Genomic DNA, 23,617 nt, shown 5'->3' on the forward strand with positions numbered 1-23,617 from the left:
GACGCTGTCTTCCATCATCTGGCGGGACACGGGAACATACATCAGTAAGGGAGCCATGGTATCCCCCACGATTTGATCTTCCACAGCATCCGAGTAGACGTACACGGTATCAAAACCAGCCAGATGGTGTGCTTCCTGTTCACCCACGACGAGAGGACGGTCAAACACAGCCACCTGCACAGGCTGAGCAGAGACTTGGCTTATTTCTTCTGCTTCATCCACCATGGGGAGCTGTATGAATCCCAGCATATGTACTAAAGGAGCAGGCAACACCAATCGGGTGGTGTAGGCAGACCTGATGGCATCATGGTCAGGTTGACTTGCGGTTTTGCAGGAGGAACCCGTGAGGGCTCTGCACATGTCTTCGGGGTGGGAGCATAAAAGTTGACATGCGTTTTGCCACGCATTTCAAATCGGAGGTCTTCTTTGGGGTAGTTCACGGTGACGGTGAAACGACCTCGAGCATCCGCTTGGTAAACATCTTGCGTATGCTTGTCCAACAGCCGTGCACAGGCGTGTTGAAGCAGGATGTTCAGTCTCTGGACCAGTTGGCGACTGGAATACACTCCTTCTGGAATAATGACCTTTTCGCTGACGGCTCTGATGATGCCTGGGTTCTCTTCTGTCACGGTCGCATCGCGTTCTGCTGAACTGTAAGTCCGGGTCATGCGTTCCAAGTTCACATGAAGGACAAACCAGTTGAAGGGGTATGACACATTGTACCATGTCATGGGGAAATGAAGTTCACTGACGCCGACTTCTCACTCCTGACGATTCACTTGAATGGGAAAGGGTAGTTTGACTTCGTTATGATTCACTCTGTTGTCGGGATGAACATCCATGGACGCATCGCTGGGTAAGGTCACGTAAAAGTCCCGCTTGGAAAACACAGACACCGACATCTTTCTCTCTCTCTCTTAGGGAACCAGACTGGATACAGAGGGGGTTGGAGATGCAGTCGAGGAAGGTGGCAACGTGGATGATGACGACGACGACACCAACGAGGGTTGTGGGAGCAAGTACCCCAAGCCACTGGCCAACAAAGCTGTCCACAACTGTTTCTCACTGTGGTCCAATGCCAACTGGACCATGCTCATGATGACCACACCATATATCAGAAACACTTGGGAGAAAAACACCACTTCACTTCGTGGCAAGTCCATGCCAAAACAGCACCAGCGTGGGGATGGCTTGCCGCCCTCCTTGCACCTTGAGATCGGTTCACTCTGCATGATGGTGGAGGCTCCACTGACGGTGGGAGACTGGAGACCACGCTATTTAAAGACCAGATGAGCCGCAGGGATCCATGAATCAAAGCTGGCAGGGTATCCTGACCATCTCACCAACACTTCATCTTTTTTTTGACGACGTCGTCGTTTCAGGACCTGATCCACTGTGTACACGTCATCCGTTTTCTGAATGGGTTGCAGTTCTTGCGGGTAAAAGGTGCCTTGCAGCACTTCTCCATGATCATCTTTCACTTGGTAGACAGGAGGAACACGCCCTTTCACCACCCGATCCACGGTGAACAGTTCGGTGGTCCAGTTGGGAAGGTACCCTTTGTCAAACGTGCCCTTGGTCTTGTTCAAACGGACACGGGTCCCGGGTAACAAGAGAGGGTGCTTCTTCTTCTTCTTCTTCTTTGTCTTGAGTTGGTGCTGCTTCAGCTTCTTCTGTCGTTCCATGTGATCCAACACCCGAATTTCATCATAGGGAGCGTTAGGACGTACATCCACGGGGCGTTGTCCAATCGTACGATGGACGCGATGATTGTAGGAATGCAACAGTTGGGGTAATGCCTTCAGGTAGTGGCGTGTTCCTTGTTGGGTGAAATACCGCCACATACGGTTTTTCAACGTCCTTTGAAAACGTTCCACCACAGAGGCTTTGGTTTCTGGGTTTTGACTGGTGTAGAAATGAATACCCCGTTTCTTGAGGAAGGCTTGAAAAGGTGCATTGACAAATTCAGTCCCTTTGTCTGTCTGTAACTGGGATGGCACACGTCCTTTGGCTTGTTTCAGGATCCGTTGAAAGGCCTCTATCAAAGTGGTACCGGTATTGGCTTTCATGGGCTGCACCCAAGCCATTTTGGAGAAAACATCGATGACACACAGCAAATACCGGTTGCCTTGGTTCTCTTTCTGATACGCAAGGAGATCGCTCAGATCATTACACACGGTAATGATCCCTGGGAAACGAGCGTCGGGCTGGTTTGTGCAAGGTGTACGTGTCCTGGGTTTTCAACCATTGCCGCACCTGGCGTTGGGTGGGCCTTGGTCCCCCATTCTTGGGACTCCCATTCCTGGGTCCCCCCTTCTTGGGTCCTGCTTTGGCTTGATGTCCTGCTTTGGCTTGATGTCCTGCTGCTTGCCACAAGGCAAGCCACCCTCCATAGCCTGCTGGGTGTTTGGGATCGTAATAGGTGTGGTGGAGCCATCGTGTCCATGCAGGAGACAGAGACGATGATGCTTTGCTGATGTTGTTGTTGTTTCTCTTTGGACGTCTCATGATGACACTGTCGTTGGCATCACCCTCTGCTCCCTTTTATTAAAAGTGAATCCACTGACGAACTCGGTTGAGAGGGGAGGAGGGGGTCTCTCCAACTTTCTTCTTCTTCTGGGGTTCCAGAGGAAGGTTGGATGCGGGGGTGTCAAAACAAGTCAGTGGGTGGAGGGTGTGGACGCTTCACAGGGGTGTCAGGAGGCTGGGTGGATGACCCTTTGGTTTTCATCATCCAGGACCAACGTAGAGGGTTACCAATCAGTTCATGGGGTACGTTGCTGGAAGCGAGATACTGGCCCAGAATATTCCAACCCCGTGGAGGGCCTAATTTGGTACGTTGTCGAACAAGATCATTGATGAGATCCACCATGTGCGTCCCAGGCATGGGTTCCCCTTCCACTACGAATTGACCCGTCTCATTCCAACCCAAGTCGGGATGCGCACGAATACGGGCCATCAACTGCCTGGCCTTGGCCTGTAGCGTTTTGGGAACCGTTTGCACGACTTCATTCAGAATGGCTTCGACATCATTGGGTTCTGAAACAAAAGAACAAACAAACCATGAGCCACTGCTCTACAACCGGCTCCGCGGACTCCTTCTTAGGAAGGCGACCTCTACGCAGGCACATGCAGATACACGACTCAGTAAGTCAACCGTACTTACGGTGAGGAGATCCAGCCCTGGGAGTGCCAACCCTGGGGGTGCCCGTCCTGGGGGTGCCCGTCCTGGGGGTGTCAGCTGCCCCTAAAGGTCGTGGTTTGACCGCGGCTTGATCTTGAAACGCCAAGGTGTGTTGCAACAAGGTGTTATACTGCTGCTCTCGGTCCCTAAAGGGAACCGTGTCATCACGGACGAGGGTATCCATATCGTGAAGCGTGTGCACACGTTTCTGTTCCAACAGGTTGGACTTGAGCAAATGCCGTTGACGTTTTTCTTCTTGCAGACTTTGCCATACCTCTTCTGGGACCATCACGATCTTCCGTGCATGCTTCATCTTGGTGGTAGGACGGTGCAGATGCAACTAACCCCAATCTAGGATGCGCCCTCTATTTATGATCTTCCTTTAGGATCTTCCTTGAGGATCTTCCTTGAGGATCATCTACCCAACAGACCAGACACCAAGGGACCCACCACTGATGCCAAGGCAGACAAGAGACCCAATCCTCTTCCTTTCTGCTGTAATAGTTGACGTTTCTTGGACACAGAGACCTTCTTTTTTATCAACGTATGCATCAGTGACCCATGCTTTTGTAAACGTTGACGTTGCTGTGCTGTCATAGGAATGTTGCCTCCATACAAATTCACCACACATTCACAGATGGCTTGAATCAGTTCCGATGGGGCTTGTTTCAAAATAGCCTGTCGCATGGCTGGTGTCGCAGAAGGACTACACACATGACAGAGCGCTTCTTTGTGACGTTTTAAACGTGCCGACATGATGGTGTCGTCCCTGCAGCTGCTACCGTTGAACTGACCAGGATGGGGGTGGGAGGCCTCTATTTATGGTAATGTCGCTGGAGGGAGTGGGGGTAATGCCGTTGTGGTCTTCTTCTTCTTTTGACTTCGTAACACCATCCGGGTCAAGGCTGCACCTGGGGCTGAGGGTGAAGTGACCCTTTTCTTCTTCTTCTTCTTGTTCTCTCTTGTCGGTGGGTGACTTGCTGGCGCCGGGGTTGCTTGGGGCACGGGCGGCGCGATGGTGGAGGAGGGCTTCTGCTGTTTTTCCTGTAGGTAGGACTGCCAGTTCAGCAAGATACGGGTCAAAACACCAGCCAACGTACCACTTCCACTGCGTTTCATCAGGTAATTCAGGCGTTCATCCATAGGTAGTCGTGGATTCGCAATCTTGGTCAGCACGTCTTGGTGCCTCAACAGCCAGGTCTTGTGCTGCATCTTCAAACGAACACGTCCTGCTCGCAGATTTCTCACGGCAATGACAAACCATTGCAACAGTCGATGACGTCCTTTGACAGCCATGCTCTCTGCCGAAGGCAGTCGTTTCTTCACGATGATGGGTTTGACTTTTCTGCGGGAGGGCATGCTTCTGTGGCTTCCTTTGCGTGGGGTGCCCGGGCTGGGGCGTTTAGCACCCGTGCGTTTGTTGCCCATGCGTTTGGTGCTGGTGGTACGAGGTTGGGTCAAGGGTTGAAAGGGTTGGATCATGGTGGGAGAGAGGGGAGACGATGGGAATGAAGGGGGAGAGGACGGAAAAGAAGAAGGGGGAGAGAAGGCAGCAGGAGAGGCACGATACATACTGACAGGGACAAATGTGTTCATGGTGGGTGCTGTGGGGTACAACTGCTTTAAGGAACGTGTTTGTTTGGAGGAGGAAGCAGTGGGAGGAGGAGCACTTAGACTTTCGTACAACCGTTGCACACCCGACCGATGTTGTTCGGTGGGATCACGACCCAAGGTGGTCAGGAGTGTTTTATGGATCGGTTTAAACAACCCTGTGGCAACAGCACGTTTGTGGGGCTGAGCCTGTTTCCGTCTGTCTCCCATGGCAGCTCTGGGTCAACTGACCGTAGGGTAGACGATCATCTCTATTTATCCCTACTTGGGAATGTAAAGGATGGTGGGGTTACGAAAGAGATGGGACCGTACACGGTGTTCTTTGGCCGTGGTCGGTTTCAAGTCCAGAAACAAATAGGAATAAGGAGCCAAAGTGGCATCCTCATAGGCTTCCCGAAGGAAGGCCGTCTGTCCTGGAAAGATTTGTCTGGCCAAGTGATCCATTTCTAGGCGTCCCTCGGGTTTTAAACAGCACCATGTAGTGGGCATTTAGACTAATGGTGCGATGATGAGGGGATGAAGCAAAGAGGTTTCGTCAAGTACAACACACGGACGTGTTGCGATGATGACTTTCTTGGTAAACCATCGCGGGACCTCGGCTTCTTCCTCTTTGGTATTGTAAGCCCAGCAAATCATCAATGATCAACCAATGGGGCGTAGGCAAACCTTCCTCAGTCTTACCCCCAGACCCTGCAGGCAACTCGTGTTGGCTTCCCCATGGTTTGCACAAACGTCAGGGTATCCCCTAACCGCGAGTCAGAACTTCCAAGTCCTCATGCATGGGTTGCCATTCACTGTACACCCACACGATGCCCTGAGGTGGAAGATCAAGGATCCCTGGTTGAAACACATGTTCCATGAAGGCTTTGACAAACGATGTTTTACCCGACCCTGTAGGGCCTGCAATCAACATGGTAAAGGGATGACGTAACGTGAGTGGGGTGACCATGGCCTCCACCAGGTCTGAGTCTAACAGTGTCCCTGACAGTGTCCCTGACATACTGACACACGTCTTACCACCCTGCGGGTTGCACCGGAAATGACCTCCAAGAGCTACGATCCCTGAAGATATAGAAGACACAACGCTTTGAAATGGAATTCACATTTTATTGAGGAACAACATCAACATGGCAAACAGATCAACAATGCATCCACAGATCAACAACAACAGGTCATCCACAGATCACCACCAGTTCAGGTGATCATCGGGATTGCAGGTAGAACACCGTAAAAAGTCCATCTGACCAGGATGAAAATGATTTTCATCGTTAAACATGGGGATGTCAATGATGTCCTCTGGCTCCTCCTCTGGAGCCGTCACTGAAGCCATCACCAGATCCGTCTCTGGAGCCCTCACTGGAGTCGTCTCTGGAGTCGTCTCTGGAGTTGTCTGCTCTGCTTCCATGGTGACAGCCATCGGGAGTAGATCATACAAGTCTTGCAGATCTGGAGGCAACTCTGCCTGGGGGATCTCTTGGGGGCTAGCAGGACTGATCCCTTGACCCTTCTCGCTCTCTTCAACCCTAGCCTGGCTGGTTTGTGGATAGTTCTCCCACAAGTCAGTCATCTCCAACTGTTTCTTCGGAGTCTGGGGTGCTTTGAGACTCTTAGGCTTTGGGGGTGCCTTCTTGGTGAGTGTCTTGGGAGGTGGCGTCTTCTTGGTGGGTGTCTTGGTGGAGGCCTCCTTGTTTGACTTCTTCTTCTGTTTCTTTGGAGAAGCCGTGGCCAGGGTCACCTGGGGAGGTGACGTCATCTTTGTGGGTGCCTTGGGAAGGGGTGGGGTGGAGACCTTCTTCTTCTTCTTTGGAGAAGTCTTGGCAGGAGTGGTCTTGGGAGGTATTCTTTTTCGAGGGACGGGCTTGAAGGCGTCATGTCGGTGACCTCTGGATCGTTGGAGAACAAAGGTAGAGTGCAGGTGGCATATCGAAGATCATAGCTGGGTGGGTGAGGCCAGAGTTTAACCTGGAGTTTGTCCAGCAGCTTGCTGTACAGCACACCATGGTCATAGCCCATAGGACGTCCATTCCTCAACTTGAACACGATGTGGAACAGCTTGCTGAGGAAGGTCTCCCCTGCATTTTCCTTGGCATGTGCATCGTTGATACCGATGAGGATCAAGCGAACAGAGTTGTTGGCGCTGTCGGAGAGGATTTCTAAGTGGTCTTGGTGATACGCCATCCAGTAATAGTCTTCCTCAGTCAACTCACAGAAGCGACCCATCATTCCATACAGTGTTTCTCTTTTCGGATGAATACCTGCCAGCTTGCGGATGATCGACGGCAACTTTTGTTCCATCACACGCAGCCGGTCCTGGAGATCCATGTAGTTGGTCTTGTATAACTGGCTTTGAGTCATCATGGTGTTGTGGAGATGGGCCATGTCAGAAGCGAGGTCCTTTGCCTGCGAAGCCAAGTTGACGAAAGAAGAAGGGAGGTTGCCTGGAGATGCCATCTTCAATGACTGAACTGATGCAACTGATGACCCGCTCAATCGATCCTGCGTTTTTATAGGCAACACCAGCAGCGCGAGCTATGACGTCACTTCAAATGACGTCACGATCGTGTTGTTTCTGGATGGCCTCTTGCACCGCTTCTCTGAACTGTTCTAAAAAGTGTCTCTCTTCTAGATACGTGGCGAGCACAAAGAGCAGCGTGAACAGCATGATGACGAATCACGATGGGGCCAGAGTCTTTTTATAGAGATACACAGGGTGACGTCACGTGGCTCGTGCATGGATGACGTCATCGGAGTTTGTCCATGGATGACGTCACTCACAACATCAACGTGTCACGAAGATGCATGAGCGCTTTTCCCAACTTGTTTTTCCCCGACCATGTCCAGGGCTTGTCAATATTCGGATGAGATACACCCATTCCTATTCCCCATCTTTGATCGTAGGGGCTAGCTTCAGCTAACGACTTAGGGTAGGATTGAATCAATCTCTGTTTCAAGTCCTTGTTCTGGGAAAATTTAGCCGTGATCGCCTTGGTCATCACCTCAAGACTGACCGTGTCCCACACTGTTTGAGTACAGCCTTTCACACATCGCCCCAGACGTTTTTTGCTTTGCTGGAACAGCCTCTTGCAGAATACGCGTCGCACTGTCGTAATCTCCAAAGTACATGGCTTTAGAGTACATGTAACACTGTTCAACACAATTAAATGTAACACCATCCAAGGTAAACACTGCTGGATGAAAGTTGCTGAACGGTGACTGGATTCCATAGAAGAATAGCCAGTGGACTGTCACTTGTGACTGTGCCTTGTCCGTTGGAGTCTTGAGACCCAGCAAGGTCATGGCTTCTGTCTCTCCACATTCCTCCAAAGCTTTGCAGAAGAGGGAGTATGCTTGAGGTCCCCCGTCGGGGAAGCATGTCTAACAATTCTCTGACACGGTCAAAGGAGGTCCGAGGTTTTTCGATAATCTCTGCCTTCATGAGGATGGTCAGGACTTTAAACATCATCAGTTTGTCGACCACGGCTTCGACCTGCTTGATAGCGAGCACGAGACCACAGCGATTCTCCCTAAGCCTATCGCGGTGAACGGGTTCCATCCTTTTTCTTAGACACCAGAATCTGTAATGACTCTGACAGAAACGTCTCTTTATATATAGACACAGGGTCGTGATGACGTCATAGGGTGTGTGACGACGCCAACCCACTTCAAGTGGTTGTATTCGCAACATAGAAAGAAAAAATTGCCGTTAGCAGAGCGTGGTTTCGATCCACGGGCCTCTGGGTTATGAGCCCAGCACGCTTCCACTGCGCCACTCTGCTCTCCCTTCTCTTCCCTTTTTTGTGACAGTACCTCTGACATGGTAAACATGACCATGGCCTCCACCAGGTCTGAGTCTAAGAACAGGATACAACAGGGTTGAGGGTGACCATGGACTCCACCAGGTCTGGCCCTGAAGAGAGAGACGACGTAACACAAGAGTGCAATACAATCACATTTTATTGAATGATAGAACAACAGATGAACAAGGCAATCACAGTTTATGGGTTAAACATCAATACATCAGAGCATATCTGCAACAAAAGTCCATGAGGGATGTGTTCACTCTTTATAGCCATAGGGGAGAGTTTCCCTGGGGACACCTTGTGGGTCGTACTGTACTCGGCGTTTGGTGTAGACCAAGCGATAGGTTTTGGTGGTGTCCTTGGACAGCAACACGTTGCCCTGGCGAAGTCCTCCGCGAATGATGTGGTGTGGGTACGGGACCGTGATGTTGGCTTGATCCCTCTGACAGACGAGTTTCTTCATGCTGTCAAAGTGGACATGTTGGCTCGCCCTGTGATTTAAAGTAAATCCCCGGACCTTACTGATGCCCACACTACCGTCAGATTGAGGATGACGTAGCTTGTAGCCATAATTCTTGGGTCCTGCCGAGACAAAGGTTTGAATGCTGTTGCCCCCTCCCAGTTCATCAGTCAGCTCCCCCAAGGTATCTCCCAGTGGCGGGTTGTAACTTCGTGGACGGTGAATGTAGATGATACTGTCCGTATCAAAATAGAGGACAAGTCGATCCAACGGTTGCAAATAAGAATACAACTTGAGACGGGCTTGTGCTGTCACCCAGGCTGCAATGGCCACATTGTGGGCTGGATGGGGGTCATGAAAGTCTGCCTGAGGTTCGTGAGTGACACAGATGAGGTCTTCATTGATGATGTTAATGTCTTTCACCACACAGCGCTCATCTCGGAGGAGGGCAAAGTACCTCTCAGGGGAACTGATATATTCCGTCTTGGCAAACCCAACACGTTGACCAAACTTGCCCCAGTGGTTGTTCAGGCAGGCTTTGGCTAAGGCACGTAGTCCTGGGTTTTTGCGAATGTGAGCAGGATCCAAGGTGACTCCCTCTTTTTGCTGTATCTCGTTGATGTAGGCGTTTGGGTCTGGGCAGCCTTCGGGGTATCCACTGGCCTCTTGCTTGATCTTGAAGAAATTGTTCACATACTTGGCAAACAGTCCTCCCTCTTGAGTGTCAGGGTCGTAGGTGGCAAGCGTGTCAAAGTGCCAAGCCTCAAAGATGTGAAGCACCTGATAGCCACACTTTTCAACAGCAAACTGAAGCTCCTTGCTGACATAGGTACCGATCCATGCCCGGTCTTCATCCCCGTGGGGGCAGGGAGCATCCAACTGCTCTTCAACACATGTACGGCACAGAGGAAAGAGCAGTTTGCCTTGACACTCGTAAGGAAGAACAGGATGATAGAGGTCGGGGGGTGGCAAGACTCGGCACTGGATCAGGCCGTGGAGCTCAAACAAGTCAGACACGGGAGGATGATCTTTGATCTCGGGATGTCCCACGGGAAAAGTGCCATACTTGCAGATGTAAGGGTACAGCGAGCAAACGTCCACATATTTAATTTCTTCATCTTCTTTGGCTTCGTAGTACAGTTTGGTGGCGTTGGTACGACCTCCAAAGAAAGCATCTCTAGGATCCAATGGGTCAGGCATGTAGGCATGGGGTCCTTGCAGTGGGGTCAGGAAGGCTCTCAGGTCTCCGTTGTGTTTCTGTTGTTTCAGAAAATCGCATTCCCAGAGGGTCACCACTTGGTCGATGTCGGGATGTTGACGTAACACACCCAGTCGGTATCTTGTATGATGGTATCGTTCCCAAGGGGTTGTACCCAAGCTAGTATGGTGTTCACATCGGCCCGTCTTGTAACAGCGAGTACATCCATGCCAGAAACAGCCCAAGTATTCGTACACGGTGCGTGTCTTGGCGTCGTAGCCATCCACCATGTAGCGACTACCATCAGCACAGTCAAAGCCTACTTCTCCACCATTCCGAGCATGTTGGATGTGGACCCCAGGGTGTTGATGCATGACCCAGTTGAGCCAGTGGAGACACTGAAGCGAGTAGCGACGCTGGGGGTGATAACCTTGAGTAGGTAGGATGGCAATGGTGCGGGGTTCCAAAAACTGTTTTCGGAAGGTGAGCATGCAAGCCATGGGTAGAGTCACTGCTTCATAGAAAGGGTCCACGTTGTTCTGTTGGATGAATATGTTGCGGAATGCAGCACAGCCTCGACGCAAAATGTCCACATCACTCTGACAGTAGGTCAACAATTCCTCATCCAGATCAAAGACAGTCCCTTCAGCCACCCGTGCATCGTACCAGGCCAAGAAAGCTTTACGTTCGGCAGGAAACATGCTGTCAGGATCGTAAGTAGACACGGGAGGATAAGGACCCACATAGCCTTGGTGAGCTTCGGTGTTGAAGAAGTGAGGGAAGTAGCCTTTCTTGAGTTCCGTCAATGCAAACGTTTTTGGAAACTGCTTCAGAGCCATCGTGAGGAAGTTGAGTGAATCCTTGAAAACAAGGCGTCCCACGGTCATCTGCAAGATGTGATTCCCTCGAAGTGTGACCTGGGGTGCTTTCACGAGATGTTGATGGAAGTACTGTTGGAGCAAGTGTCCATCATACCCACGGTAGTTGTGAGCAATGACCAAAACGTCGTCATCATCAATGGTAGGGGAAATGTCGTCTTCGTCGTCTTGTTCTTTGTCGTCGTTGTCTTGTTCTATATCATCATCATCGGGTTCTGGTGATGACAGTTTGGGTTGTTTGGAGGCACGGCCTGACGGCTGCTGCTGGGATGCCTTACGTTTCTTCTTCTTCTGCTTCTCTTTCTTTTCCGCCAGACGCATCAGCCAGTCGCCCATGTCTTTCAAGATCATAGATCCCCGAAACACTTTGATACGGCTAGGCCCTTCTCCTTCCTTACGCCAGGGACACTTGTCACACAACTGATCCGAGGCCTCGGAAATACATTTTCCACATCCCAGATGCACCACACACAAGTTGGGAACATGAGTCCCTTGATCTTGAGTACATTCAAAGTCATAGAAGATGAACTGACGCTGCTGACGTTCTTTGTCTTCATCCATTTTTTTCACCGTCTTCATTTTGTTTAGGTGGTTCGATGACGGACATGTAACACTGGTGGTTGGGTTTCAAGGGTTCTTTGCAGATCTTACAGTCACGATTCGTGCCACACTGGTGGTTGGTCATGCCCTGAATTTTTCTCACGTTGACTTTGGCCAGACATCGATGACACGTATGGATGGTGGAGCAGGTGCTGGGATGCTTAGCGGAGGCCGTCCGATGGCGTTCAAAGCACGTAGGGTTTCGGAACCATCCGCCACATTGGAGACAGGAGAGTCCTTCACTGACCACGTCGCCACAGTATCCAGGACATTGGCACCAGTGACATTGAAATTCTCGGGTGCAACGATGATCTTGAGTGTTGGCGTATCCTTGGTCACAAGTTTCACAGTAGTAGGGATAACCTGTGAAGGCAGTCATGGATGTAATGACATCGTAATGCTGATGGTGATGATACAAGTGAAGGATCTTGGTGGGTTGAGTCACTTCACTCTTGTACAGGAGTCGATTCATTACATCTTGGGAGTAGACTTTGAGCTGATAGTAAGGGGCCAAACGTTGACTGAACAACTCCCACGTGGCACGCCCTGTACAAGGACCTTCGGGGATCTTGAGTTGGCGAAATAAGCCCTTAGCGGCCTTCAGTTGAACGGGGCTGCGACTATCACAAAGCCGTTTCCATTCCTTCGTCCATTCTTTGGTCACAGGATCGGGTTTGTGTTCGTGGTGACTGGCCACGACCAGGGCACGGGCAAAGCAGAGCTGATCCTCATTCTTGATTTGAACGATGCATTGTTTCTTTTCCAGGAAGGCGTGTAAGCCAACGAGGTGCCTTGGCCGGCCGTGTCCCTCACCTATACGATCAGGATCCTCTACATGCAGTAAGAAAATGTCCATGGTGTCATCGATATGTAAGTCGTGGTTGCTTTGTTGTACTTTTTCCACTTGGGCCATGATGTGTTCCCCCCTGGAGGTCCTCCATGCGCTGAAATGGGATTCGGATGTCTGAATCCAGGGCTGGGTGTTCCAGGGCCAATCCCACGCGATCACCATCCTGTCCGCCCACATCGTCTCTCAGATCTGCTAACACTGCATCAAACTGTTCTCTGAGAACGACGGGAAGGTCTTCAGGCTGTTGACGCTGCAGCCAAGCTGGATTGAACTTCAGGTTGTAGCGCTGGGTACCAGTCCTGAATTTCTTGGTTGTTCTTTGGGTCGTCCGCTCCAACTCGTAGGGCACAGGCTCCTCTTCAAATTCATCTTCGTTCATTCGTGGTGACGGCATGGTGAGAACTGGTAAGACCCACGCTGAGCCTGGTTTATATAGGTCACGTCACCCTATGACGTCACAATAGGTCGTCCTAAGCGTGGCAGTGCACACCATGACCTCATGTGTTATTTATAGGAATGATGTCATACCCATGACGTCACACTAGCCTATCGACCTGTTGAGTCAGGATGAGAGTGGTGCGAACCGGATGCAACCGGTGAGAACCGGATGCGTCAAAGTGACGTCATCAACCCAGCTATATAAACTCGAGGTTTTCCAGCTCTCCTCATCAGTTGCTCACTGAAACTAGAAGCATGCAGACGTCTCCCGCCTCCGCCTCCTTCCGTTGCCGGCTGTGCAAAACAGATGACCACAGTTATCTACACTGTCCCAAGGTGACCTGTACCGAGTGTGGTGCTCAAGGTCATCGCCATTACGTATGTCCCAAGAAGACCAAGGACAACAACAACAAGCACGATAACAACACCTGCTACAACTGTGGAAAAAACGAAGGTCATCTCAGTTACGCCTGTCCACATCCCTGCCGTCACTGTGGTCAAGAGGACCATAAGAGTATGAACTGCTCTAACAAGACCCAGAAAAGACCGGCTCCCACCCCCCAGTCAAGTGAACCGCCAAAGAAAGTGAGTAAACTTGAAAGCCAACATCTACTGGCTCTACTCCATGACAAGGTCCTCCTCTTTCAACATCGCATAGACACCATGTACTCTCTACTTCAACGCATCTTGGAGTTTGTCGAACCCATGGACGATTCCAGCAGCACTGCCTCCAGTGCACCACCATCACCACAATAGATACCTCGGTGATCTCTCACCCACCTATACCAACGGCCCTTTTCAGGGCCACCCACCTCGCTCGAAAGAAGGCTACATCCAATGTTTTTTAACCACACACACACACACACACTTGTCTAGCCACGCCATCGTCCGCCTCACCCCTCTCCCTCCCTCCCTCTCACCTTTCCTCTCCTTCCCTTCCCTCTCCATCCCGTCCGTCGCTCGTCCGTTCCGCCATCTTGAAAGGCGTCTACGCTCGCGAGATCCCGCGAGATCTCACGCGATCCCACCGGATGGGCCGCCCTCTTGAAACGCGTCCGCCATCTTGGCCCGGAGGTGACGTCATCGTCATGCGTGCGCACCCACCGGAACCGGACGTGACGTCATCGCCATGCGTACGCACCCACCGGAACCGGAACCACCGGAACCGGAACCACCGGAACCGGAACCCGAGTGATCTCCCCCTGATGGCGGCACATCCGGTCTCCATGGACGTCGCCATCTTGATCCAAGATGGCGGTGCCCATGGAGACCGGATGTGCCGCCATCTTGAAAATCCCGCCAGGGTGACATGTTAGACTACTCTCCTCTCACTGTGCTAATATCAGCTTAGCTTATCCTCCTGCGTACACAAACCGGATGAGAGTGCGACGGGAGCATTGACTTCATATTGACCACGACTTGCTGACAGAGGCTTTGCTGACTGCAGATTTATGTAACACCCGGTGTTCATGGTAGGTCGTAAACCCAGGTACATAATTTAGTCTGTGACAACAATGACTCGGTTTGTTCTACTGACAGTCTTTGGCGTTGATGAGGGATGTTAGGATGATCTGTTGACGTTGTTTTCTTGTTGTTGTTTTTCATGACACCCGGAGAGGGTGATATCACGAGCAGGGCGGTAACAAAACGAACAGTGAACCAGTTATCAAATATATTCGAGCTTCATTTTGTTAAAAACACTGGATAAATCTTCTCAAAAAAGTTTATGATTTAAACGATTTTCAAGGAACTGTTAGCAACAGGAGATGGGTTCGAGTCCCGGGTGGGACTCAACCCAACAAGGTACTAGAATTTGTACATGTTACATTTGACCACTTTTTAAATGGCATTGTGTAATGTTAGCAAGAGTTTTCAAGAAGTTTCCAAACGACTTCAACTCTGCAGTTATTACGGTTTAAGAAAGTCTTTGGAAATTACAAATTATACATCATGTAGCGTCGTTTTTGGATGGAACCCGAGTCAAGAACTATACCTCAGCACATCGTCCACAGTAACGAATTAAATACGTCATCCCCACGTATAATTTGAGGAATACTTATATTATGGGAAATTAGCAAACCAACATATTGTGCCCCAAGTGCACGCCGACACTTAAAATCCATTCTATAATTAAGACAAAACGCCTTATTGACAATATTAGTGACAATATTTATTTCATGCCAGATGTCTTTCGCGGATGTAAAGTAATCTATATGTACAGCAAGGTGGGTTCAGGGGCAAACATCTTTGTACGTTGTTGGCAGGTTGTGTGCAATGGCGAGGTGTTCCAGTGCTGTAACATACAACCATTGTTGTTATCTTAACGTACACATTGAAATTGCTTACATCGTCTTCTATGAAACTCAACGACCCCTAGAGCTGCATGATAGCTGATACAGCGTCACCTGAAACATCGTCATTACTAGATGGTTTAAGGGCCTGTTAGCTGAACACAAATATACTGTTAACCCACAGATTGTAGCACTACACAAGACAATAACTGTTTGTTAGTTTTGTGTTTGTAACATATGTCCTACAAACCTTCCCCCCAAATCATACCCCACTACAACTATTGTATTAACTGTGGCGATGTTCCGGATAAAATGTGTACCGAATAAATGGCGTTATACCAACAACGGATCATTAGATAGTTACGCAGACTGTTTTAAACAGTCAAGAAAATTATTGGGCACAAGTTATCCAACTTAGAAAATCCTTCCCCGATAGTTACACAATTCATCTTACAACAAAGTACACACGTGACAGACATAGGCTAAGATATGTACAACAGAAGTTAACTGAGAAAACGTTTTGCTTGAGAGACATAGATAATATGTTCATATTTGAAAACATTCCAAGTCTTTGAATTAAACACAAATTAAAACATCATTAATTTGTGTAAATATATTTGTTATAGTCAAATATAAACACAATGCTAATTGGAACTGCGTCCCGTTCCCCCCAGCACAAACCTACACAGCGACACATTACTCACTACGGTTCCAAGCGGCTTCAACCTAATTAATTCACTCTCTCCCTTTGTGTGTTTATTCATGTTGCCATTATGATATTTATTCAGTATGTGCCCCAAAAGTATATATAATGTACCTGCGGTAGAGGCCTGCATGCCGGCGTTGTAGTCGCACGCCACCTCGTTCTTGACGTAGTCTTTTCTGTCGTCTTTGTAGCTGTCGTCTTTGCCGGGGCCGCCCACCATGGCGCCGTACAGGGTGTGGGGGTTGGGGCCCTTCTGGGTCTGAGACTCCCAGTCACACGGAGCGGGAAGCATGGGACAGGAGCTGATGAAGGGAAATTTCGGTTGATATGGTAACACAATCAGAATCGAACATTTCAAAAAGGTACAGGTAGAATATATATTCTAAAGTTTCCCTTGACACTTGAGAGCAGTCTAACATGTATTAATTAAAGAATTTAAGGACCACTCTGTAGGAGTGTTACACATGTGTCACTTGTATATAGATATAGTGCCCCCAATAGTACCCACTAGTGCCCTTGTTTAACCAAGTGGTTTGATGGAATACGGACAGCAACTACTGGATGAGCAGGTTGTTTCACCTGTACTGGATGTGTCTGACACTTGGTTAGGTGAGCCCCTGCGCCGGATTACCTTCCAGCGCTGGTTGCTATACCAACCGTGATCCAGCCACTCTGGTCCGTAGTTGTAACGTCATCTTGAGGGGGGTATTGGTTCATGTTGCCATGGTGGGGCCGTGTACCCCGAACATCAGGGTTCATGAAACCATGAGGCTGAGATTGAGAGGTGTTTGTGTTTTGGCTCTGTGCATCACGTACATCGAATGTTAATTATACTATACATAATACAATGCCGTTTCCCTGTAAGGTGAAGTGAGGTGAAATTGGGTTTAACGTCGTGCTTGAGAATATTTCGCTCACATACATGCGACGTACATGTGTATGAGCGGCTGCTTGTACTAGCCCAGACTTAAGCTGGTTTTATAATGCTAGCCCACTGAGATACCATGCCGCAGTGAAGCATGAATAGAGACTGAGTGAGTTTAGTTTTACGCCGCACTCAGCAATATTCCACCTTTATGGCGGGGGTCTGTAAATAATCGAGTCTGGACCAGACAATCCAGTGATCATCATCATGAACATCGATCTGCGCAATTGGGAACCGATGACATGTGTCAACCAAGTCAGCGAGCCTGACCACCCGATCCCGTTAGTCGCCTTTTACGACAAGCATAGTCGCCTTTTGTGGCAAGCATGGGTTGCTGAAGACCTATTCTACCCCGGATCTTCACGGGTCGAAGCATGAATACCCCACTCAGACACATTATACTGACCAACAAGTCCCACATTTTAACGTCTTTTGGTATGACGCGGTCGGGGATCGAACCCGTGACCTTCCGCTTTCCGGGCGGACGCACTAGCCACTACACCACGGAAGCGGTCTCCCTGTTAGGAGCTTAAGCATAGTTATCAGGTTATACCACAAGGTAGCGTGATACACGGTTATCTGTCAAAAAGCTACCAATCAAATTCAAGTACGTTTAAGGTAGTGCAACTTGTGTACGTTATTCCTGTTTTTATCATATTTTTAAATACCTATTTCACAACATGGCGTGTTCTCAGTCTTCTTAATTAAAGCATTGTCTCAGTTAGTCGATACCGCATCATGCTGAACAAAGATGTGTCAGTCCTGAATGGGATCATTGGTTTCACATTGCGCTCACGAGTCATCATTGAGTTCGACCTGTGTTGGCCTCATGACCCCTCAGTGATACGTCTACCAACCTTGCTCTGTGATGTGGCCTCTGTGGTGGATTGACGCCATATCCGACAATAAAACTTCTTCCTGTATCGCCAAATGCGTAGTGGAGCTGCGTCATGGCCCACTTCCGGTATATGACTGGGTTGAGCCCAGCGTCAGCGGCCGCCAGGGCGAGGAAGGCCGTGTTTGCTGCAGGCAATGGAGAGTTTTGTATGACCCCATGTATCAAGCATCATGCAGCTGTTTACACAAACGTAGCCGACCCAACCATCTGACTTTGTCGGTATGTGAGTGAATGTCACTCAGACTGTTATGTAGATTGTCAGACTAGTGGCTGTCAGCGCCAGAATCAGCTCATGAATCAGCTAAGATGAGCTGCTAAGTCTTGTATTGCAAATACCTGTACCTTATCCCCCTTTGGTCATATTCATGACAAGCAGTGAGCACCATTAAGAAGTGATTGATATGTTTTGTCAATTTATCAAGTTGTATTTCTCAAAAACATTAACATAACACACAACAAAATGATGGCATTACGGGCTGTAGCGTAGTCCTGTGATTAAGGTGTTAGTCGCGCTGAAGACCATTGTTGGAAGGATCACTGGTGTTCTCCAGTCTGATATTACTCAAATATTGCTAAAAGCGGATAAAAATCTCGCTCATTGTCATTACCAATTTGGGACTACCGGGGTCAGTCTGTGACGTGAATGATTGTGCGTCCTTGCACTCCGTGGACAGGGATTGATGTCCATGCTTTCAGTAAGTTGATGTTTCCAGATCGATTGTGGACCGACCGCTGCGTAATAGCGGGACTATTGCTGACTGCGGCATTAAACAAAACTCACTCACTCACATCGACGACCTCCAAGATTACCTGAATATCTGAGAGACCCCCACTGGAGCCTGAAGGCCAGACATTTGGGGCTGTAGCCGATACTTCCTCCGGGGGAACCAGTCTACGAAGGTTCCTTCCACGACTTTCTTGTATTGGTCCTTCTTCGTCAGTTTATACAGCAGGAGCTGATTGAGAGAAAACACCAGCGTTAAGTTTCCAAAGAAACTGTCGACCCTGCACACGTTAATGAACAAGTAAATGAAACATGAATGTGAATCATATTTAGATCCCGGTCCTACAGGGTTCTGTTAGAGGATAGATATAGTCTCTTTTCCTTCGTCTCACCTTTCGCACTTCCCGCTCTCAAGTTCACATGCGCTGAAATAATTTCCGCTGCACTGCTTCAAGAAAACACGATTCCAAATACTGATTCACTCTAAAGCATATGTTTTGTTCAAATCCGTTTACGTCGTAGGAGGTAAATATCAAAGCTGAGTAATTGTGAAGAGATTCAGACTTTGATTAATCCTTAAGTACGTTTCGTATCAAATCAAACGGTTATATTACTTCTCTCTCGTGCAGAACTATATTCCAGCTGCCTTAAATCAGACTACGACGGGATTTTCACTTACATTGGCACCGCCGATCTTCTCATCCCATGAGAATCCCCAGGCTGTTTTGTTCACGAAGTGTTGCTCTGCATAATCTAGGTACGTCTTGTCTCGAGTAGCCATGTATAGCCACACGCCTCCCCAGCTGTTCTCGTCCTCGTAGTCCTGAGATCTATAATGACAATGATTGCATTAATAATGATATTATTGAAGATGACGATGATAATTATTAGTTGATGCTGTGAAGACTTTCTATAACTTGTACTCCATTGTCTGGCATGTCCCAAGTTGCGGGATGTCTGCTAGTCACATCGTAGCTCGCATATCATGGCCCTATACTAGCCACGGTTCATTTGTACAAAACAGTTCTAGCGATGCCTTAAGCGCAACTCCCACACCTTAACATAGACTTGTCACAGTCGGAGCTAAACTCCCCTTGAGCAAGCGACACAGGCTGACTATCCATAGACCCATGTGCCAATATATATGAAATCCTTTCCTGTTTGGGGAATATTTGCTTCCACAACACAGAGTAAGACCTGTGTACTTACGCATAAAAGGCAGCGGCATTGGAAACAGTTGAGCTGTACTTCCCCTGGTGAGCCTTCCCGAACTCAAACAGCTCCTTGGCGTGTTTCAGCAGGGTGCGCGAGTAGTCGGGATCTGACAGGGCACGAACAGAGAAAACACGTGTCAATATGTTACAGCTTGACGTGCATTTATCAGTTTGTCCAACTATTAACTGTTTCGTTGTCACTTTTGAAAATTACTTCAAGTCGGAGGAACGGTTAATTTCGCTTTGTATTTGATATCAGATATAAAGATACGTTATAGCCATAGATATCGATGTTGTAAATTATTGTTGATTCATCAGCTATACGGTCGCCATCGGGAAGTGACGATAACATTTACAACTAATGTTGGCTACAGTATGTTATCTTGATTCAAGTTCAGGAATATTTGATTTCCCATGAAGCTGCAATGGCAAAGAAGTAACTATTTATCCGTCATATAGATAGGAACAGACTTCTCATTTGCCAAAACCTACTCTTAAGTCGAACTTCCCACCGCCATAATTAATGTTACAGTAATATTATGTTGGGGAATGCATAAGGGAGCATACTCAACATAATGCTTGGATTCGAACCCTGGAGCCTGACGAGCCATCGCTTTTCCCATTAGGCTATTCATCTAACGTTTGTACACGGGCAATTCAGATCGGTTTAATCCTACCTTTGTCTTTGAAAACCATGGATCCAGCGGCCATGGCTGCAGCGGTCTCCATGGCCAGATCTGACCCTGGACCGGATGCATCAATCTTGAAGGCTGGTCTACGTCCGGTCATGCGCTCTGGGCTGGTCCATGTGCCGTGGTCAGCACCGCCATCTCCAACCTTCATAATCATTTAAGATTTTATTAGGAAGAAAAACAAACTTCATTCTTTCCATTTGTTGATATAAGGTTTGGTCGTATTTTTGAAATACAAAAGGTCAGTTATAAATTTAAAAAGAAAACTGCAAATTCCAACTCTTTCAAATGTTCCAAAAGGTATAATTCCTATTGCCATGTCTTCCAGATGCCACTATAGCCACTGCATAAACAAACCACGGAACATTTGAAATTAGATCAGTATTCACACATACTTTGACACAAGTCTATATTTACATGGGTTGCCAGTCACCCTTTTCAAAACCAATGCCTTGCATTTACCAGCTTACGACAGTTTTATATATGACTGTTATATCTTCGACGTTGACTAAGATCTATACCTGTGCGTAGAGCTCGTTAGGCTTGGTGTGGCACTTGATGAAGTAGTCCAGCGGCCACCTGATGCATTCATACATCTTCTCGAGTTGACCTGATGCATTGTAAGCGTCGATGTATTCAAGCAGACTCCACGTCAGGAGGGTCGTGCTGAACGCCATTGGGAAGTTGAATTTGACGTTGTCGCCAGCTGAAAGAGTAACGTCATACCGCTTTATCAGACCGAGACACATTGTCCTGAGACAATCAAATTCATAAACTATTGCCCTGATATGTCCCACAATCATCGGTATTGTGAAACATTCAGTATTAATTCATGATTCCATTCATACGTGTTTTTCTTTATCAAAGGACAGTTCTTAAGTTATTTTAAGTTCATTACAACAATATAACAAAATATGTAACACTGCCATTATCAAAGGAGTGAGTGAGTGTGTATGGTTTTACGCCGCCTTTAGCAATATTCCAGCAACATCACGGCAGGGAACACCAGAGATGGGTTTCACTCAATCTATCTGTAACCACTAGGCTACACCACCGCCCCAATTATCAAAGGAAAAGAAACGTAGGGAGACATACAAATATGGTGTTGATAGAATTTAGGAAGATTCAATCTGCATGCACACGGGCAAGAACAGGTCGCATTTCTTACTTTACTTGTGTTTGTCGCCAATATGATGTAAACGTGCAAGAAGGAAAAGGATACAAATGTTAAATACAGTGTGACCGAAAACGTAAAAATACACTTAGTCTACATTTTCATTCAAACACATACTTTAGAAAACATGTTTTTGGTTTGCAGCAACTGTTGCCAATAGATACTCACCGTCGTACCATCCTCCAGTGAGGTCTTCCCCGTTAGCACCCTTGTCGTTGAGGGCGGAGTCAGCTCGCCAGGGGATCCTGTTGTCAGGGGGGAGTTTCCCTGATCTCTGAGCCTCGTAGAACAAGATGGACTTCATCAGGATCTCAGCATAGTTGTACTTGGTTGCTTGGGCCCCTGGCGACAGATAGTGGTTGCACAGTCATCAAATAGTCATTGGCGTCACGTGGAAGGTCTATTCATGTAGTTAGGAAGCGCCATTTGCCCCCAATCTCGTATTGAAACAGTCCGATATTGAGACATTCGCTGGAGTTCACTTCTTCTTCATGTGGACGAGGTCGGGGCATCAGTACGATGCATATATACTTTACAATACTATTAAAGTAGAGCGTGTAGGAATTCCTCTGGCTTTGCGGTGATGTGTCAATGCCCAAGCCCTTTAGAGGACGGGGAACACAAAGGACGGACTTTACATGTAAGCGTGTAAGCAATTGAACCGTAAGATCAGGCAGACAAACACATGCTGAAACCCCAATCCTCTCGGGTCCCATGATGAAAACGTATACTAAAGACAGTCTTAGATTGTCAATCACATAACTAAATGATATTCGTGTTATTGTCTTTACATGACGCTATTGCTAACATGTATTCATTGATGTGAAAGTTAGTTGGTAAAAAACAAAGGCACCTAGGGCACCTGTCGTCATAGAGACTGCTGTTCGCTGTGCAGAGTGGCGGCCCCTGGTCACGCCAGGAACCTAAGATCACAAGTTGAATCCTGATAAGCCCGATTATGTTTCATGGTTTGTCAACACTATACCCATCTTCCGACTGAGTGAGGCATGGGATGTAACTGTTATGACGTGATATAACATGAATTCTATTGGAAGCGGTGTTGAATCCAACTCCCTTGGTCACTGTCATAAGAACACAATACAAATAGTGTATTGTGGAGTTTTGTAAGATTTGTCTGCTTGAACACAAGTTGGCTTTGTGATAATGTCATGTATGGTGGAATATTCAGTGACCTGTGCATCAACACAAGAAAACATGATGACGTACAATATAAGGCGCTACCAGTCTCTCTGTACGTTTAAAACGCCAATGCCACACGGTTAATGTCATAAGTCACCAAACATACACGTGAACGTATCACAGAAGGTCACTGACCTGTAACAACAGGGGTAAGAGGCAGCGTCTGTCCATCGTTGGTGACGTCGACGAGGACGGCAGTTCCGCTGGGATCGCCAGACCCACTGCACACGTTACCTGTCATCCGAACACAGTAATGGTCTCCGGCGTAATGGACACCTTTGGCCTTCCGGTTGACCATTGTCCAGTGTTTGGAGCAGCCTGAAGATGATCCAACTATATCCCCTTCATAGTTCTAAATATCAAAAGGTATACGTTTCTGTTACACAGCTATCGAAAATATAATGATACAAGACACACACGACCTGCTATTTGGTCATACAAGGCAATAGATGACAAGGTGTTATTGTCCTTCTAGACATGATCATTTGAATGACAACCCGACATTTATCTTCGACCAGACATGTTCACTCTGAATCAACAAAAACACAAAGTGCATTGACAGGATTAAATGTTTTTTTAAAAGTCGATTTTATGTGATTTCAGGAACAATTTTAGGATTTGAAAAAGGACAAGAGTGTGACTCAATCAGATCTTTCTAAGGGCGTTCAGTCTTAAATGTATTATTCGTACCTTGGAGAAATGAGATTTAGCACAACGTTGGACATCATTGCACGTGAAGCGAGGGTCATGCACGTGGGTTTATGTGCTGGGACA

General features: G+C 48.0%; 1 protein-coding gene and 1 non-coding gene across 3 annotated transcripts in view; both read right to left on the minus strand.

Annotated features, from left to right (window-relative positions):
• LOC124271912 (endoglucanase 4-like) overlaps positions 1–23,617 on the minus strand; it is a 61,034-nt gene that overhangs the window by 34,100 nt on the left and 3,317 nt on the right. Inside the window, exons 6-13 of one of the 2 annotated variants that reach the window (XM_046707090.1) lie at positions 22,979–23,195; positions 21,812–21,985; positions 20,991–21,175; positions 20,455–20,614; positions 19,773–19,884; positions 19,243–19,393; positions 18,650–18,795; positions 17,805–17,964 (exon numbers count right to left, since the gene is read on the minus strand). In XM_046707090.1, coding sequence (XP_046563046.1) covers positions 17,931–17,964; positions 18,650–18,795; positions 19,243–19,393; positions 19,773–19,884; positions 20,455–20,614; positions 20,991–21,175; positions 21,812–21,985; positions 22,979–23,195 — 1,179 coding nt within the window. In that variant the 3' untranslated portion in view covers positions 17,805–17,930. Of the gene's footprint in view, positions 1–17,804; positions 17,965–18,649; positions 18,796–19,242; positions 19,394–19,772; positions 19,885–20,454; positions 20,615–20,990; positions 21,176–21,811; positions 21,986–22,978; positions 23,196–23,617 lie in introns of those variants that run through there. The other variant, XM_046707088.1, reaches the window with a different exon arrangement.
• On the minus strand, positions 8,500–8,571 carry Trnam-cau. Its single transcript has one exon. It is a non-coding gene; the product is annotated as a tRNA-Met (tRNA).

The sequence above is a fragment of the Haliotis rubra genome, unplaced genomic scaffold (assembly GCF_003918875.1).
Source record: "Haliotis rubra isolate DU_JTF1 unplaced genomic scaffold, ASM391887v1 Scf1641, whole genome shotgun sequence".
Lineage (NCBI taxonomy): Eukaryota > Metazoa > Mollusca > Gastropoda > Lepetellida > Haliotidae > Haliotis > Haliotis rubra.